General features: G+C 43.9%; 1 protein-coding gene across 6 annotated transcripts; it reads left to right on the top strand.

Moving 5' to 3' along the window:
• Positions 1 to 1,863: 1,863 nt before the first annotated feature.
• Positions 1,864 to 20,176, top strand: bdnf (brain-derived neurotrophic factor). 6 transcript variants are annotated; one of them, XM_039609846.1, is made up of 2 exons: positions 1,864 to 1,944; positions 19,125 to 20,176. In XM_039609846.1, the coding sequence occupies exons 1-2, from the start codon at positions 1,891 to 1,893 to the stop codon at positions 19,953 to 19,955; spliced, it is 885 nt and encodes a 294-aa protein (XP_039465780.1). In that variant the 5' UTR covers positions 1,864 to 1,890; the 3' UTR covers positions 19,956 to 20,176. The 6 variants fall into 6 exon arrangements, with proteins under 6 accessions (XP_039465780.1, XP_039465784.1, XP_039465793.1 ...); XM_039609850.1 differs by lacking the exon at positions 1,864 to 1,944 and adding an exon at positions 6,318 to 6,374; XM_039609859.1 differs by lacking the exon at positions 1,864 to 1,944 and adding an exon at positions 7,512 to 7,607.
• The last annotated feature ends 200 nt before the right edge of the window (positions 20,177 to 20,376 follow it).

The following is a 20,376-nucleotide window of genomic DNA, read 5'->3' as shown; positions in this document are numbered from 1 at the left end:
TGTCCTGGTCAAGGGCACACAAAAGCACACAGCAAACCACCAGAGAGCAAAGCATGTCATCTGAATAGTATGTCTTCTTTGCGGTGTTGTACATCCAAAGGCTTTGTGCGCCTGAATTTGGTTGGTAGAAGACACAAAGGAGGCAGTTTGTTCGCCCCTGACAAGTGTGCTTTTATTTGTGTCGGCCCTTTGATGTATAGAGAAACTTTGGCTGGGATATCCCTCTCAGACAAATGCACAAGAAATCCCACTCCTTTGTATTATCCTTAACAATTCCCTCACCAGTCACTGCAAGGCTTTTATTCCCTTTAAGACCATTATTTTAAACTTTGTGCCTACTGTCTGTCTGTCAACTGTAATGGGGTATCTTGTCTGGCTTTGGGGGATGGATGGTGGGGAGGGGGACTTTGGGCATATATGCTTAGTTGCTGTCCTGTCAGGTCAGGGTGTCAGTTTAGCTTAGCAAAACAAACTGGAGCAGGTTGGTGCTATTTTGTCCGCTTTACAAACTTTACAAATATAATATGATGTTGTGCTTATTGCAGAGATCGCACATTAAAAACAAATAAAATCTCTAGATATTCAGTATTCTTCATAAACATAGAGTTCAGTAGACAAGTAAACAGCCCATATATTCAGTATAAGCCTATTCTGGCAAGTCATGCAAGATCTTTAATTGCATGACAAGTAAACAGATCCGCTGATGAAGAGATATCACGGAAAGCTCCAGATCAGGTAGTGTCTGGGCTTTGTGGGGCAAAAGGTGTTGTGCTCAAGTGTGAGCTATAAATCTCAAATGTTCTGAAGCTCTACCTTTAGAATAACAACCTGTTTAAGTAGCTGCTGCACATGTTGCTTGATGCTTAATCAGCGAGCCGTTGGCCTTAATTTGAGCTTGATTCAAATCTGGAAATGAGTCCAGACAAGGTGAAGAGAAAGCTCACGCACTCACATCTGCAGCCGCGGCTTTTACACTGTTGTTACCAAACAGCTGGGACTTAAGTAACTCCACGCAGCCGCCCTTTGACGAGTCACTTTTGAAGCAGAGTGCAGCGTTGCTTTCCTACACAGCTTTTGTCAGTCAGTCCGGGGATTTGAACTGCCAGCCGTCCAAGTCACGAGCCTCCACCTCCTCTGCAGGCTGCTGCTGTCTTTTATAGCAGACGACCAGTAAAAGAGCTAAAAACTCTTGACCCTTCCATTCCTGGGGGCGCCCACAAGTGCTTAAGCAGATAAAGATTATATTCATCGCATAGGCATTTTAGTACGGAGGTCAGAAGAGGGCTTTTACATAAAAACAGATTGTTTTACAGAACAAATAATGCTGATGTGAGTTTAGACTGGCAGTATTGCTTATGTTGGCTTACGCTCGACTGTACTGTAAGGAACTGGTGGTTATACTGGAAACCCTAAACAATGAAAAAAAAGGTTTTCTTTTCTTGCAAGTAGAAGAGGATGCCTGTGAACTCAAAGTCGGACTCAGAAATCCATTACAAGGTCAACAGCCTGTGCCGCTTCAGTCCACCTCGCCGGTGTCCGGCTGAATCACACAAAGTGAATATCTGAGAAGACAATCTACCTCCTACTTCCTGAGTATGCGTGCAGTATTACTGTGGAATGACTTCTGTACATCTGTAACCTATAAAAATAACCACACACTTGATATTTTTATTTTATTCTGTTTTTTTGGTCACTACCGTCTTTTCCTTCCTTTTTCCGTTACATTCCAGCATGTCTGACTACATATTGGCAATCAGGGTTAAATATTAATGATCCAGCCTGCCAAATCAGCCTGAACATTCACAATACTTTTAATGCAGCCACACTTATTTTACCGTCTCTCCTTTTTCTCATAGAGTTCAGAAGAGAACCGAAGGAGCCAAGGCAGTCATGAAATGTGAACATCTGTGTCGACAAGTGTTACATGTATGCGCTGCATTGAAGGTCAGTGGCTCATACTTCCACTGTGCAGTATCTGGCTGATCATAAAGGGGCTACCATTTGCAGGGTTGCCTTGCATGCAAAATTTCAGGTCACGACCACTGGGAGCCAATAATGCCTTTGGCTAAGCAACAAGATGCAAATATATCTATTCAAATTCGCACCACTCCATACACATTCAGGGCTTACGCAAACACACACACACACACAATCTCATCTCAGTGCAACGAGCCCTCGTTTGAGCCATGAATAAGTCACAGTCCTGGGGCAATATTTGATCTGAGACAACTTCAGATCCATATTTCTGTGTTCACTTTTCTTGTTGACCAAGAAAGGAGACTGAGGTTACACCTTCTAGATTATTTTAGTCATTTTCATTGTGCTCACTGTAGTTCAGCAGCCTCTCAGTCCAGTGGCAGGCCCAGATTACACGTCTCACCCAGGGCAGGGATAAAGATAACAGTAGACAGGCAGCACCCTCCACTCCAGGCTGTTGAGCAGACGGAAGTTAGTCAGAGTTAAGACATCAGTGTACTTCTATGTCACACTCGGTGCTCCAGATTCCCCCTCCGCCTCCTCCTCCCCGAAGCCCTAAAGGCAGAGTTTACACAGTCACCTGGTGTTTAACTGGTCACAAGAAGATGGATGACAGTGTAGGCAGCAAAGGTAGATAGAAACCCCCTCAATGTCACAGCAGCTCATTCGGTTCAATTTCGGCCCCTGCTTAGCCACTGGGGCAACCCAGATATCATTCATTCTGACACTGTCCATCACACTATACATAGACCAGCGAAATTAGCACAAATGCAACGCTCGCTATCAGTGTGAAGTATGGTGGCAGTAGGGGCGATTATTTACGGGCTCCATTACTTTCTGAAGACCTGAGCTCTGAGTCATCGACCGAGCCTGATAATTAATTCCACGCGCTACAGAAATATTATGAAGCTGCACTACAGAATGACAGATGTACAGCATGAAGCACATTGTCAACAGGGTGACTGTATTAAGCTATTTTGACTGCTTCGTTATGAGATTCTGCGTTCCTGTAAAACAAATCCGTAGTTTTCATTTTTAATACTTGGCACTTTATTTTCCACAAGTTGCATTTTGTTTTCGGTAAACAGAGGAGACAGGAGATCCGGCGGTTTGATGTACTCATGTGTAATCAGACTATTTGTTGTTTTCTGTCTGCTCTTTGTTTGTCCCAGAGCTCAACTTCCTGTAGATACAAGAGGTAGCGATACACTGGGATCTGACAGTAAGAGATAACCTGCCATCAGCGGGCCGTCTATTTTTAACAGCAGGTACTAGTAACGCATGACGTGGGGCTCTTGTTATCAATATTTATGGGACAAAGATTAAGACAGAGTAATGATACACACAGCCCTGACTGGATCCATCCTCGCTTAATAGTTGTCATTACGGCAAGGGGGAGGAGGAAAGTGCTTATAGACTCAAAATTTTTAGGCTGGCACCCTGCGTTTTAGTAATGATTCAGAGACCACAATGGGCCCCAATTGTGATTAACAGATGTCAACAGCGGGGTATGATGACTGCAATGTTAAAATGGCTTTAACAATACTTTTTTTCCCCCCTTTCTTTCTTTTTGGTGATGAATTTTTCTACAGTTGTCATTTGAGGAGGTGGAGCTGAGAGTCATTTTCAGGCATTCACGAGCAGATTGTTGGAAGCTCCTTGGGAAAAAGGTTGGAAGAAATCTCACATACAGTTACATCTTAAAGGCTGCGTGCAGCTCGGGAGGTAAAAAGACAGGTTTACAAAATTATGGAGCAATAACGACAACAACAAGTGGAAATGAGCCAATCACAAAAGAGATACCGCGAATACTTCTGCTATTATTGTGACATCCTACATCTTCTTTGCTGCACTGCCTGTATCCGATTAACACCAACACCTGTACCTCCTAACAGACTTCAAAAAGGCCGGAACAGTCGCATTCGTCCCCCATGTTTATCCCGAGGTGCAGCCCGTTGGCCACACATTTTAATAACACTCCCTCTGCCAAAATATATTTCACTCAAACTCTTATAAGTTCCAAGAGTAAGCTCAAAAGAGGTGAAGTATCTTGGCAGACCATAGAGCAAAATGCCATGCAGTCATATGCAGCCCAGGGGATGAAGTGATTGATCTATGACCTCGGACTCGGATAAGATATTGTGCTGAAGAGTGCGGGGGAGGGCACGGATAGTGGAAAAGGGACGAGCATGAGTCAGTAACAGAGTCTGCGAAAAGCTGTGGGAGCAGAAGAAGTGTTAACAACATCACAAGTAGGAGCAAGTCAAGTTACCACGTCAGGAAGCAAAAAGGCCTGAGAGTAGAATGATGGTAGAAGCCTGCGAGGTGATAGAGACACATACATCCTAATCATTTAATCATGTAAGGTGAAAAAAAAAAAAGAGGGGGAATTGTTCGTGCTGTCCTCACCCGGGCTGATATGTGTTACCTCTCTCTTCATGTCACTGCCTTTTATTAGTCGCCTGTAATGAGTAGCCCCCTGTGTGAAAAGCCTGCGAGGACCGAGTTCAAGGATAATAAGCTATGTGTGGCTCTTAAGTTCAGCACTGTTTGCCTGTTTGGTACACGGAGAGCCACATCTTTCTAGCCCAGTAATAATTATGATTAAACACACATATATATGTTTTTTATTTTTATCTGATTATGCCATCTTGTGTCTTTGAGGCAGAAATGTATTGACACAAACTGCAAAAAAAAAAAAAAATTCTCTTTTTTGTTTTGTTTGTTTGTGTGTTTGTTTGTTTGTTTTTGGCCACTGCCTCTACAAGCAGGCTGACACAGTAGCTACATGCGTAGTCAGACCAGATTAGAATCAGCTGCGCTCGCCAAGAGAAGACTTTTTGAATGTGTCAGAAGTTTTGGTACAATATTGACAAGTGCCACTGACAACAGAGAAATGTGACTTCAGGTTCAATATTCAAATCAGTGCGTATATTGGCACATGTACCCCCCAACGTGAAGGCAAACAGCAGTATCAGGGCAGCAGGTGTGGGTGGGATGGCATCCAGGTACCTGAAACACTTTGATGAGCAGCTTTTTGGGGGGTAAATTTAATGTTTTTGTTGTTTGTTTCGAGAGAAAAGTCCAAGGATTTGTCAGATTGGTGCTATTGTCTCTTTTTTTTCTTTTCTTTTTTCTTTTTTGCAGAAGCACGCCTACAGGTTCCAATAACGCGCCACCCATGCAGCGTTATTTCCATAAGCTATGACCAAAAAAAAAAGACGAAAAAAAAAAAGATCATACCACAGAATGACACTTTTCTTACACACGCACTCAGAAAGTTTGGGATGTTGGCAAAGAGTCAGGCAAATATCACCTATTACTCATGTTACTTAGTACATTTGGGGCTTCACTTGCAAGCACGGCGCTTCGTCACTGCATAACAATCAGATGGCTGAGTGTTGGCAGTGCAACTGATGGAATTTTACTGAAAACAGATTTCGCCTTTGAACTTCCAGATATTCCTGATCGAAAAGTATCATCCGTGACTTCACGCACTGTGGTCGCTTCTCTCGGTGTAATAACGCTACCGGAGGACGTGGATTAACTTTTTTAACATTTATTTCTGTCCTGAAGGGGGGGGAAACGCAGCACTTCAGCAGAGTTTGACAGAGTAAGTATAAATATATATGTGTAAATATATATATATATATATATGAGAGAGACGGAGTGTGGTCCAGCAGAAAAGGGGGGAAAAGAAGGAAAGGGAGGAAGAAAAGGCGGAGGGGGGTTTCTTTTTGAGCAGCAACAAGTTCCTCTAGAACTTGACAGGCAGACACCGGGGCGCTGTAAATGTCTATTTGTTTTGTGAGGGGAAAAAAAGAAAGAAAAAAACCCCGCAGCGCATCGCCCGTAAGAACAATCTAAATGACCAGTTGTGCGTATGCGTAATAGGCCCATGGCCCTTCGCCAAAGAGGGAGTTAACAGTCTATTACACAAACACGTGAATCGAGATACGTCTCAGAAGTTTTATGCCTCTTTCGTTGTTCCTCGATGCGGATTTAAAGATTTGAGGCGGTGAACGAGGCGATCAGTCAGGAGCGAGTGCCCCCCATAAACTTGTATTGCCGTCGCTTATTTCAATCACGTAAGACCCCCTAATGGCGTTGTCCTGGCGAGGGTGTTACGTATATCTGTACAAGCTTTTCTGACAAGCCAGCCTTGTTGATATTTGTCTTTACTGTAGAGCCACCAAGGTGTTGCCTAACAGAGTTTAAGCACGCCGATATTTCAAAGGGTTATTAGATTCATAAGTCAGCGAAGTGGTGGGCGATCTACTGAGCACAGCAGAAGTTCTCATATGATGACTTCAAACAAGACACATTACCTACCAGCATCTGTTGGAGTGAGTGGATATTAAGACACTTCTATCTCCAGGACAGCGTAGGGGAAAATGGTAAGTAGCAATGGAAACACACAGCATATAAGGAATGATTACCAGCAAATAGTCGTGCTTGCTGTTTAGTCTGGCAACGCATTGCTGGAAGGGTTGGACTCTACTTGAGAAACTCAGTATCGAGACCCATGTCTGATGAGGCTGATGTTGACAAAGCCTGTGTGAGAAAGGATTGTGTGGCATTTCTCTGCTCAGGATATGCCGGTACAGTGAGAGGGGTAAGGAAATATTACATTGTGTCTGCGCGCTGTGTGTGGATGTGATGTGGGCTGCACAGGCTGTCTTGGAGGGCTGAGTGCTGGCAGAGAAGGGTTTATATTTTATGCATGCATTTATGTTGCCTTTTGAGAGCGGTGCCCATGCTTGTTTAAATAACATAAGCAACATGTGCCACTTGGCTGTCACACTTGTCATAAGCATGACATTGGGAACAATGGGGCACAGTATCAGCGCTGCCGGTTGCAATTTGGCGTGAGAGTGTAGCCTTTCTGTGGCGAGCGAACTGAGCCGGCGTTTGTGGTGTATAGGTGCTGTTTATCTGGGAGGAAATGTCCGACCAAAATGTGATCAAATATTAAGAGGACTGGTTTGGCAAGGGGTGGGAAAATACACGTGACAAGACGCGAGGAAGCAAGCGGAGTAGGGGGGTGAAAAAAAGAGCTGTTTAAAGTGGGCACTCAAAAAAAAGTATATAGCTATTTTCTTGGCCCCTCATAGTTACCCTGGCTGTGTTATGCTTTCAGCACGTTGGACAGAGGCACCGGAGTCGTGCATGGACTAAAACGCCGAGTGGACGCCAACTCTCTTTCTCTCTTTTCCCAGCCCCCCTTTGCCAAACCTGGGATTGTTTTTTCAACTTTTGGTAAGCTTATTCTGAAGGAGCCTGTGGTCTGTAAACGGAAAATAAACCGGATTCTAAAAAGAAAGAGAGGGAGAGAGCAAGAGAGAGAGAGAGAGAGAGAGAGAAAACATTTTAAAAAGGGGGGGAAAAGAAAAGCGCTTGCCATTAAAAGAGCTCGTGCTTCAGATGTCTTTTTTTGGGTGTTTTTTTTCTCTTTTTTTTCTTTTTTTTTGTAGAGCACTGTGAAAGTTGAAATGTTAGGGCGTCTGGTCTTTTGCACATCACATTCTCGGTACCTATAAGCCCCCCCACACTGCGTTAAACTTTGGGACATGCAAGTCTTGGTCGCGGAGATCTAACCACGCACATAGTGGTTGTCAGCCCTTATAAAGGTAAGAGCACAATCCATTGTTTTTTTGTGTCAATCCTTTCTTCCTGTCGGCTTTTTTTCACGAGGCTTCGGCTGGCTTTTTCCGAAATGAACTTAAAACTACAGCATGCAGCCCTTCGTCTTTTGCAGTGTGTTCATTGTGGACATGAATGACCGAAATAACTCCGAAATGAAGCACGATCCAGGTGACCAAGACCCCGCGGAGCTTATCTTTCTTTCTTAAAAAAAAAAAAAAACAATCCTGAACTTATTGTTATTTTTTAAGCTTTTTTTCTTTTTTAAATAAATTATAGGTGCGTGCACATTCATGCGGGGAGCTTTGTGAAGCGTTTTTTGGAGTTTCCGAACACTGCCTGCTGCAACACAATTTGCGTAATCGTTGCGTTGTGCCTAATCATGCTCCCAATATGGGACTTAAGACGCTGCAGTGATACTTTCAGCACGAACTGGAGTACTGATGCTCGTGCACATCATAAAATATCTACCTATCAGTCTATCTGTGCTTATTTTTGTTGTTTGGTCTGCTGCATTCATGTTTTGTCTTGATGTCAAACCCTCCGGATTTTGTTATCGACCAAAAATAGCCCTACTCTTTAGCCCCCCCCCCCCTTTCCCTCCATAGCCCCCCCTCCCGTCATCGCCATCAAATCACTTGTGTTTTTACTACGACCGCTCCACGGTTTCATTCATAAGGTGCTTTTCACTTCACCTGCTACCCTACCCCCCCCTCCTCCCCTCCTCCTCCTCTTTGTCCGTACACGGCTCTGTGTCGACCTGTCAGACTGCAGGCTACGAATGAATAAAAATATTAGTGATAATAAAAAATAAATAAAGCCTTATTTTAAGAAAAACGCGGAGGGCGGTGGGGGTAGAATAAATAATTCCTCGCCCCTTTTATTCCTCGTGTGATTTGCTGCCAAAGCGAGGCTCATTTACTGTGTACAAATTGTTCGCTTTATTCTTGTGTGAAATTACAATAAAGATGGGCGTGGTCAAAGTCCATCCTCTGACAGATGTTATGGCTGAACGTTATGGTGAGAGATAAGATGGCTTGAGAGGAAATTGTTCGGGAAGCATTGCTTCTTTCTTTCTTTTTCTTTCTTTCTTTCTTGCTTGCTTTCTTTTCTTCTTCTTCTTCTTTTTGTGCAATTTAAAATTAAAGCAAGCAGAATCACTCATCTCGTCTGTTCGATATAGATGATCATCACCCAAAACTGCCCTGAGATTTTATTTCTGTGCCCTCCTGAAGGACTTGTAGCCTTAAAAAATTCGTCTCACACCGATGCAGAAGCAGTGGATATTGTCTACCCCCCCTCCCAGGCTATCTCACTCACTCCCTCTCCTCCCCCCCTTTGGTCAAAGATTTAAGATTTCTGATCCAAGTCGAAGCAATTGCATGGCAAAACAACAGCATGGGAAGAGAAAAGCCCCAACGCCCACTGGCAGTCCTGTTTTAATCAAGACTCCTCGTGCAGGGGGCTGCGATTTCAAATAAATACTTCCAATATGAAAGTATCCAGTAAATCCCTAATTACATTTGAATTATGGGACTCCCCCCCTCCTCCTTTTTTCTTCTTCTTCTGCTGGCGTTTTCCGTAATTTTAACCCAGCAATGTAATGCGCCCAGATCGGTTTCCGCATATTATGACCTATTACTCCTCATTTTATGAGACGCTGAAACCCAAATAGATCACATTACTTATTAGGCTAACCCGACATTCATAAAAATGCTCCTTTAATAAAGGCAGCGACGCGACTTTAATAGCCACATTCCAGGCATCAGTGCCACAAAACCCGCTGATTGCACAAATTACGACCAATCATTAATTTGCCGAACGAAACGAAAGGAAGGGTTCATTGTATGACAGATCGGGGGAATTGTGACAGTTTAAAGAAATCTTTGGCCTTATTTTTTTTAATTCACAGATGCTATCATTGTCTCACCTTTTTTCTTTTCTTTTCTACCGCACCATCTTTTTTCCCCTCCGACTGCACTGTTTATAAACGTAAGCATTTTCTTCTGTTTCTATTTTCTGGCCGTGGCTTTATTTTTATTTTTATTTTCTAATTTATTTATGGTTTTTTTTCCACCGAGACGTGGGATTAGATGGTGTGGGCGTGGGCGTGTTGGGTGGAGGAGGAGGGATGAGCGGAGGCGGGTTAGGAGGGGTCTGTGGGGTGGCACGACACACTTTGTATGTACGAAGGTTTTTTTATAGCACTTTTCTGCAATGTACGTCAGCGGATCAGTCCATAAATGGGGCTGCGCGTGTTTGTGTGCGGGCGTGCGCCTGCGTGCGCTCGCGCCTGTGTGCGTGCGTCTCCGCGTGTGTTATCTTTACCGAGAATCTCCCCTCTCTCTCTCTGCACTCTCAGCTCTGCAGAGTTGGGGTGGGCGTCAAAAACAAACCTGATGGTAGGTTTCTTTGCAAAAAAAAAAAAATCCGATGAAATTCTTTCGGATGGGCCTTTTTTAAATTAAACGAAAAAAAGAAAAGAAAGAGAAACGCCCTGGGTGGAAATAAAGATAGCATTATTAACATGCTAGATTGTCTCGTGCAGCTACTATTTTTTTCTCCATCATGTAATTGTTGGTCTTTGTGTGTCGAGTTTTTTCTTTTTCTTTTTCTTTTTTCTTTTTTACCCCGACGCGATTAATTCTGCACTTTGTGGAAAAAATCCGGATTTAAATGCCATTTTCTTTATATAGACATGGGCGACGTTTGTCCCCCAGTAAAACTCGGATTTCGGATTTTTTCCACCCCCACCCCCCGCTTTCATTCATGAAATGCAATCGCTTGATGTCTGATATAAATTATAAATAGGCTATTGATTATTATTTTTCTTTTATTGGGGGCGGGGGTATAGATGGCGGAAATCTGGGCTCCGCAGAGAGGCGGACGTCACGATATATTTAGATTGAAAATTAATCATCTTAATCATTATGAAAATGTAGGCTACATCGCCCGCCGCCACCGTCGCTGTCCCCGCTGCTGCTCATGCTTTAGTCACCACATCATCATCATCTTCATCACTGGCACCTTCATCCAATTAAGAGGCTTGTTTAAACAAGTTCTGGCAGGAGGCGAAGCCTTGAACCTTTATTCCGAACATTTAATTACCAGTTATTCGTCATTCAGCGGCGTGACTGTGGTTTCGCAGCGATGAAGCCCACGATGAGTTATTAATACACAGTTGGGATATTCTTACTGTAAAGACATCTTATATGACGGACCACTGCGGGACAACAAGGATGCATGATGCGGCGTGACAGGAAATGCTCGACGATTCCGGCAAACCATTCACGTGTGTCTCCCGGCAGTATGTGAACATGCAGCACATCAGTGATTTCAGACAACTTCCAGAAGCCATCAAAACAGCTTTTTTTTTAATGCTGTTTCCTGAGTGCCAGTTAGACGGAAAGTGAGCCGGCTTTGGCCCGTAAGGTTGATTTAAAGTATCTAATTTCAGGCCTTTATTCTGAAAATTGTGTTTTTGCTTCCATATGGTGGCAGGATATTGCTCTATAGCAAATCAAGGCAGGGTTTTAATTTTGTGCATCCTCTCTTTCATAGCATTTTTTTTTTAAAATTCTGCTTTCTTTTTTAAAATAGAAAATATTTTATTATTAGCAGTGAAGCAAACATTAGTGATGGAGGAGGGTGATGTTGGGGGGCAGAAGGCAAGAAAACAGACAGACAGAGGCTTCACAGGCTATGGAGTGACTTGCAGTCTGCCACTATAGAAATAATGTATCAGCTGAATGAGGGTGTGGTAAGGAGGAGTCTATAGGCCATATATGATGCTTAGAAGCCCAGCCTGCTGTCTGCTTCATGATCACATTAAAGGTTATTGTCATCACAGGAGGGATGACATTAACTCCTCACACCAGCATCTGATTATTTCTTTTTCAAAAAAGGCCCTGCACTGACTTTAGAGTTTTCACTCAGCTCACTCCTCGTCTCCTTTGACGTCACACAACCTCCATCCAAAGAAATGTTTTCTCAGTTGCCTCCTTGAGGAGCAATGCAATTTCCCTTTGATCAAAATACCCCCATCGCCTCGCTTTATCCCCGGTGAAAATGACATTTCACAAAAGTCATTTCACCCATGTTACATGGTCCCCTTCTCTCATGCAAGGAGGCATAATTCTACTTGTTAAGTGAAGCTTCCGGCAGTGCGGACCTGTCAGCGTTCGTGCTGCATTTGGCGAGAGAAGCTTTGAAAGGTTATACAAGTGGGTCGTGTTGTCAGGTCTTGTGGATGTTTCTTCTTCTTCTTCTTCTTCTTCTTCTTCCTGCAGCACAAACAGCAAAAAGGGTCGTGAGCTGGGAAGATGTAAGAAGAGAACTACCCAACTTCTAATTCAAATTACATGTGTTCGCCTGTCATTCTGATCACTAAAGCATATGAAAAGTTGCCACACGACATCAAAAGACAGAAGAATTCATCTTCAGAGATCTCAAACCTCAACAAGATCCAATGATGGTTTAGTGGTTTTCAGATCGACCTCATGGTTGACTTGTAGAAGGTCAACACTGTCATGCTTCAGCCTGGTCCTCAACTGGAGGAGTCAAAGGGCTTCTAATACTCCCCACTACCCCTTATTTCCTTGCAGATATTAGGCATTGTGTGGATTTCATTCAGAAATCCAGCCTTAAACACATGACTTCTCTCGATAAACCACCTTCAGTTGTGCTGTATTTGCAGAAATGAGAGAGACCATGTTGTTGTTTTTTGCTCCTCTAATGAGATGCCAAGTGATTTATTTATGAATTACTTGTTTGGAACAGCCCCCTTGTGCAGTGTGCATTTTTTTTATCCTCTTTGGAGTCATGTCGCTCAGTGATTGCTGATGCAACTCTTTGTCATCCAGAGTTTGCCCTCACCTCCTGTGAGCCTTCGGGGAGGGCTATATCTATCTTGGCATTTCCCTGGGTGTTGGAGGTGGGAGTGACTCATTAGGCAGGTGTGAGCATCCACTCCCATACAGCTACATGCCAAACATGAGCTCTCCAGCTCATAAGCTTGTGCAGGGAAGAATCATGATGGCAATATAGCCAACACATCACAATAAATCTTTGCACTGGATCGAGGCCAAGTCACAAGGATAATGAGCTTCTGTTTCTCCATTATGCTCGCTCTCATATTCATCAGAGGTGGAATTTCCAACCGTTCATCACCCATTGAAAGGTTGTGCCTCGGCTGACATCTTCACTTGAATTCTGCTTCATTAAAGAAAGTGAACCAAGGGGAGAAACAATATCAAAATCAGCCTCGCGGTCCAAGATTTCCCTGTAAATATGATGTGGTTTGCTAAGGTTAACATACTGGGAATAATAACCTGTGAAAGCTGGTTACTACACTGCAGAGCACCTTGCAGGGAGCCATCCATCTGTTGTAGAGATGGCTCACTTTAAAAGCAAGGAGGAGAACTGCTTTCAATAAGTTCTCATCTTTACCCCCCTCCTGTGCCCGTTAGCATCCAACACTGCCATTTTACAGCAGCTAAATTATAAGATGATAATCCTACACTGGATTTGGGTTTATTCTGTGTATATAGCGTCAGAATTACAACCAAAATCTAGTTTATATAAGAAAATAAGAGGGTTCTTCATGTGTTATATCAGGGATACTAACACAAGATGGATTAAATGATGTGAAAGGGGCACGCAAATGGCTCCTTCACACAAATACTTTAGCTTTCTTTGATATGACTTGCCCAGTCTCCACACTATTTCGAGACCCGTACCAGAAAATGATTATTTTTAATTTTCCCGATGTCTAATTTTACACAAATAGGCCATCTGTAAATGGCACGCAGTGTATCACGACTTGGTGGAGACGCGCTGTTACGCAAAACCTTCTAAAAAAAAATGCCACCTCTTTTAGGCTGAGTACAAAAAAAATACGGAAGAGGGGAGGCTTCCTTTCAGCTTATGGTGTGAATGCAGGCTGCGGGATATGCGGATAAACAATAATAATACATAATGCACACTGAACGCGCATTAATAGTTCCGCCTCGGGGCTTTTTAAACAGGAGTTTGGATGCGACCAGGCAGTCAGCCAGCGGCAGGTCACATGTTGCAGCGTCATTCTGTAGTAAAGTTACTGTAGTTGCAAAGAGGCTCCTCATTTCAGCTCCAGAGGTCTCTCATCTCCGTGGTGGTGCTGCGGCGGCGGCGTCTCGGCATGCGACAACTTCAGTTTCAGGCGATCTCCAAAGGAGCCGTGCAGCCATGGGAGTGCATTACCTCAGCCATGCAATTTCCACTATTAATAATTTAATCTATTTGCTCCAAAGCTGAAGAGATATCCTGAAGCTTGTCGGGAGAGAGGAGTGTTTTTTGGGGGGGAAGGGGGGTCAAAAATACCGCTTAAGTAAATTACTCAGGGAGTTGTCCAAAACATCCCAGATGACACTACCGTCCTGTTGAATGGTCTGTTTTACGACTGGGCACTAAAAGGTATGTGTCTGCTTCTTTCTGATAACTTGTTTTAAGCACTTTCGCTGTGTTTGATGCTGCTAGTGGAAAAGACAGCTGGTGTGTGTGTGTGTGTGTGTGTGTGTGTGTGTGTGTGTGTGTGTGTGTGTGTGTGTGTGTGTGTGTGTTGTGTGTGTGTGTGTGTGTGTGTGTGTAGCGTTGGGGGGGGGGGGTCTAAAAGTAGCTCGATCAAGCCCGGTTATCCTGCGAACAGACAGCGCAGCAGCCCGAGAGGGGATATGTGTAACCTTATCCTCGCGTTCATTAATAAAAAACGGAGTTATTATGTTGATTGGGTTTCCAGTGGGGAGCACGAGCTCAGCAGATGTAATCTCGAGAAGAAGAAGAAGAAGAAGAAGAAGGGGGGAAAAAGTCTGTGGTTACATTATTGGAGCAGCCAGTGGTACATATAGGTAGGCATTTCTCCATAGCTAGCAAAGTGGAAGCCGTCCAGTGTGCATCTGTGTGGACGTTTTTTTAAGGCAACTTTACGCGCATAAATTGCTCAATAAACTCTCTCCTCCGGCTGTTTGTCTGCATTTGTTCGTCCAAGCTTGGACCCTCCTCCTTCTCCACCTCCTCCTCTGTGAGAAAAGAGACAGAAACACTCCAGACAGTTTTTTTGTATTGTTGTTTTGTTGGAGGGAAAAAACTTTGATGAACTCATTAAGACTTTATAGGAAACCCGAGACCTAAACGCCTAGCTCGGTCGGCCAACACACACTGTTGGGGTTTTTTGGCGGTGTGTGCTCGTGTTAAAAAAAAGAAAAAACCTCACAATAATTATGGATTCAAACAAAGTGGGAGGAAACTGGCCCATATGTGGTGTGAAAATATGTGGTTCAAGAAGTAATCTCAGATTAATAGATGGTTTAATGACGAATTTTTTTTTTTTTTTTTTGATGAACCATTCTTTCCGAAGATAAAAGCAAATTGGGCTTGTAACTAAACAACATCCAACTTAACTTTATAGATGTCTTATATGACTATGCCCTGGAAAAGACAATGGTTGTCCTATCTATCTATCTATCTATCTATCTATCTATCTATCTATCTATCTATCTATCTATCTATCTATCTATCTATCTATCTATCTATCTATCTATCTATCTATCTATCTATCTATCTATCGTATTTCATGGGGAGGAAGGAAAAACAGAGGGGAGAAAGGTGGAGAAAGGGTGGAAGAAAACGAGCTCAGACTATTTGACGGTCTCATATGCCATCTAGTGTACAAAGCTGGGCACAGCAGCGCTGTCAGTGTGCAGCCGCAGGTCTGTTGGTCTTTCATGGGTTAAAATGAGGATTTCTTCGCTAAGCTTACAAGAACCTAAGCACATCAGTAAGGATTTTACCATGCTGTATGTTGCTGTTGTATCTTCTAAAGTGCCCACTGCTGCACGCAGTGTGGGAGGGAGTTAACAGCTCTTTTGGGTAGCATAAATCACTCAGCAGGTATTTGAATGCTGGGCTTTCTGTGGCAGTGGCTGGGGTTGGCCTGGCGGCCAGGTATAATCCTCAGTGATGCTCATGTATTAGTAAAACGTGCTCTGAAGCTGCATCAGATTGAAAACAGATCTCAGGAAGCAAGCTTCCACATGTGTCAGCCATTAATGCAGACAACACAATTAAGTCTAAATGCCTGTTTTTTTTTCTTTAAGTGCTGCAATGTAGTGCACAAGGGGTCCTAGGGTAGCCATTTTGATAATATTTGCTGTACTTTTCCTGCTCTCAAACTGAACATTTGGCTTTGTGTGCTATACTTATTGAGCGTGATAAAACATGTTGCCAGGTAAACTGTATTCTTGAGGAATTAAACAAAGATGGATGCCCACGAGGGAGCAGAGACAGAGGCAGAGAACAAATGTTGCCATGGGGTCGCACATTTCCATTCAAATGTGGTAACCGCACTTCAGATCTCCTCTCTTGATGTGTTTTTTTCCCCCATGCGGTGGCTTATAAGATATCACGCCTGCCGTTAGTAAAGATGTGCATAAAGTGTGCAGACATGTGCGTGGAGGCTGGGAACGTTACTGTAGTATGTAATAACACTAGCCACGCTAGTCCTTTCATGCTGTAGGGAAACTTTTCAGCGTCTGTCAGAGGAGGCATTTATCACTTTAATCCCCACCTGGCACAAAGAATAACTGCGAGGGTAAGTTACATATCCCTGCCATACAGCCGTGCTCTCAAAGCAGATGAACAGGTGGTCATCTGGAGCTAAACAGAAGACAGAGTCCGCACACTCACCTGCTGCTATTGTTCGGGGTGTTTCACGCTCCAGGCGTGCTGTCATGAATAAAGGCATGTTTGAGCAGCAGTTATTGTGGGCTTTATTTTCCCCTGTTCATGTTATTAGCTCAGTTCTCAGCATGTCATGTTTAGATGGCTGTGCATTCTTTAAACAGTCAGCTCAGAGGAAACTGCACCTTTCTCAAGCACAAGTTGCCACAAAGCTGATAACTAGAAGCTCCAAAGGGGGGGGAGTCTTATTCTTCCATATGTAATCCATCCCTTGCTTTATTATTCATTGCTCATTCTGTTAACGCTCGGGCCGCTTTTTTATTAACTGTGAAATCCGCATAAAATCTTCAGACACTGGATGTTGTCACATTTAGCCTCTCACAGATATAAGCCAGAGATCCTCCGCCGGTCCCACAGCAATTAAATGATTCATTGGCTTTATCGCATTTTAACAGGATGTTGATTGAGAGCATAAGCCATATTGATTGTACTGATGGAAACAGGAAATCAGCGAGATAGAAATAAAATCATCTGTTGTTCCCGGTGTGAGGATACACGGGGGAATGGCTCTGCAATTGCACACTGTTGAGTGGCATTACCCCCAGCAACCTCTCCCCCCCTCTCCTCCACCCCACCCCTTCTCTCCATTCTCTCCCCTATGGAGACCTGGAAGAGACGTCATCTGTGGTTGTTATGCTGCGAAATGACGCTGGCACTCTCTCCACCCCCTGCTACTGCAATATTACCCCTGTGGTCTGTTACGGAAGATGCAGCACTCTTCGTCTGCACCATTTCCAGCATGAAGTTTGACGCCTAACAGTAATCAGCCCTCTGCCTTCATTTCCCTCATGTGGAAGTGGAACCATTTGAGCGCGATGCTGATAATAATATCAGCCTAAATGCATCCTACACATAAAGCTCGTGACTGGCCTCGATCCCGTAAAAACCTACACGATTCTCAGTGCTGGGAAGCCTCGCAGATATCATTTTAACCACAACCTTCGCAACACCGAAGGGTTAATGAGCCATAAATGGAATTTTGTTAACAATATCCGAGTTGACAATTAGCTCTTTATTCTTGGCTTTGTCCTCGTTGTAGTTGGTGAGAGGAAAAATACCCACCCCACCACCAGCACCACCATCACCACCTCACTGCAAAACACATACAAGCCAGCCCCTCCCCATGCCCTCCCTCTAACACGCACACTCACACACTCCGGAGGAGCACGTCACTGAGCTCAGGGAATGAGTGGCTCATTAAGAAGAAGGATGTGATATTCTGAATAGAGACTGTGAGACTCCCAGCACGTCTATTTTTAGACGAGATATCTCTATGGCAGTCACCGTGGTGTCGGTTAATTGCAGCCACAGCCCCAGATACCAATTAAGAATGAAACAAATGCTTTTAAGGTGGGGTTTCGCTCCTCCCTATACTGTAAAGGTCCTTGTGTCCATTCTGTGAGTGGAGGCTGGAGCAGGGGCTCGCTCTCGCCGTGTTTTCCTGTGTCAGGCTCGGACATGCAGAGTGCAGTCAAAGCCTCGGCCAGGCTATTTTTAAATGAGCCCCTGTGGAAGGCAAGATCTAGATTTTTTTTTCTTTTTCTTTTTAAATTATGGGTGTTTTTAAATCTATGTCCTTTGGATTCATTGATTTGCTGTGAATCTTAAAGCTTCTCAGAGGTAAGGGACGCACACATGCTCAGGTAATTTTACAATATGTATGTACAGTGTTTCAGTTTGGTTTTGCATATGTTTTGAGTTGTTCTCCAGAGCCTCGATAGCAGTGCTTTGCACGGCAGGATATCACATCATTCTGTCATTCAGTTTCCTGTTAATTCATCCCGCAGTGCTCTCGCCTTCCACCTGCCGAAAACAAACATTGTCCCTCAACAAACCCATAGTTCCCATTCATGACTACAAGGTGTAGTACCTGACCCGTCCTACAGCACAGACCAGTTTTTTTTTTCTTTTTAATAAAGTAATACTGCAGCATCAGTGTTTGCCAGCGCTGACACAAACACACTGACTCTGTTAGGAAGTGCTGTCCACACCGGAGGTTCCCGAAGTGTTAATACTGGTGATTTGTTTGTACGGTAACGTCACGGTCGCGTATTCGTAACGCGGGTTGGGGGGGCGGGCATAAATCCATCCACAAGAATTCAACAACTACAGGATGAAGTTTAAGAATGAAAATCCTCAATTTCCTTACCCAAAAGCAGGGGGGCAGCTGTGAGCTTTCAGTACAGCCAAAAAAAAGGAAAAAAAAGAAAGAAAAACAGGCAATTATTCCAACAGAAAGCCATGATTGGCAGGTGTGGCCATTATAAATATACACGGCACCGTGCCTTTTTAACAGACCAGTCAAAAAGCTGTTAGGATGTTTCGACATCTATTTGTGTAATCTTATCTTTTGTAATAAGCAGCCGCTCTGATGCTCAGCACAGCTTTTGTGCATTGCTGCCAACAAATAGAGATCTAAGCCAGACCTCACATAGGAACAGAATGATTACAGTTTGCAAACAATTTGAAAACACCGATGACACAGTGCCAATATCAGTTTAATAAAAACATGTTGTGATTATTCCGAAGCTACTGGCTCCAGTTTTTTGGCTCGCAAACAAAGAGTGGAGGGTGGAAATAGGAGGAGAGGCTTACGTGGTGCATTATGGATCAAAAATAAGCTAACTTTGTTGAAGATGCTCTTTGACTGACCATCTCGTTCTCTCGCCCTCCCCCAACCCTCCTCTCTCCTCTTGTTTTCTTTCTGTGTCTCTCTCCCGTCCCTCCAGTTCCACCAGGTTAGAAGAGTGATGACCATCCTGTTCCTTACTATGGTTATTTCATACTTCAGTTGCATGAGAGCTGCGCCCCTGAGAGATGCCCCGGGCATGCGGGGCCATCGGACGGAAGGCTACTTGGGCGCTGCTGCAACGGCCGAAAGAGGCCACGGGACTCCCCAGAGCGGTGGAGGGCCAGGCCAGCGCGGGGAACTGCCCTCGCTCACAGACACATTTGAGCAAGTGATAGAGGAGTTGCTGGAGGTGGAGGGCGAGGCGGCGCAGCTGGGACAGGGGGCCGATAAGAGCCAGGGAGGTGGTGGCCCATCCTCTGTAGTCACCACGGAGGCCAAGGATGTCGATCTGTACAACTCGCGGGTGATGATCAGCAACCAAGTGCCTTTGGAGCCGCCGTTGCTCTTTCTCCTGGAGGAATACAAAAACTATCTGGATGCCGCTAATATGTCCATGAGGGTGCGGCGACACTCCGATCCCTCACGACGTGGAGAGCTCAGTGTGTGTGACAGTATTAGCCAGTGGGTGACAGCTGTGGATAAAAAGACGGCAATAGACATGTCCGGGCAGCAAGTTACCGTCATGGAAAAGGTCCCTGTCCCCAATGGCCAACTGAAGCAATACTTTTATGAGACCAAATGCAACCCCATGGGGTACACAAAGGAGGGCTGCAGAGGAATAGACAAGCGGCATTATAATTCCCAATGCAGGACAACCCAGTCCTACGTGCGAGCGCTTACCATGGATAGCAAAAAGAAGATTGGCTGGCGGTTTATAAGGATAGACACTTCATGTGTATGCACATTGACCATTAAAAGAGGGAGATAGTGTATAAAATGTATAGATTTTATTGAAGAGTTTAAAAAAGAGAATAAAGAGAAAATATCTATTTGTATATATACATAACAGGGTAAATTATTCCGTCAAATGAAAATTTTATGGACTGCATGTAAAAAAAGATGAAGTTTATACAGTAAAAGTGATACTACAGTCTATTTATTGAACATATTCATGACCTTGTAAACAATTAAAAAAAATCTGATCAGTCATTTGCGCCCAGTTTAAATTACTATGTCACATTCCTCAAGACATTGTGATTTGTTTAGGTTGCCAAGAATTAGAAAAGGAAGGAAAAAAAATTAACAGGCAAGAAATGAGGGAGAGAGAGACAAAGAGGGAGACAGAGAGAGAGAGAGCGAGGACAGTTCCATCTTCAAAAGCTTGCATGCTGCTTCAATTGTGAATCGAT

Source organism: Oreochromis aureus, linkage group 1 (assembly GCF_013358895.1).
Source record: "Oreochromis aureus strain Israel breed Guangdong linkage group 1, ZZ_aureus, whole genome shotgun sequence".
NCBI lineage: Eukaryota > Metazoa > Chordata > Actinopteri > Cichliformes > Cichlidae > Oreochromis > Oreochromis aureus.
The sequence above is the reverse complement of the archived record's forward strand: the minus strand, read 5'-3'. Positions and strand labels throughout refer to the sequence as shown.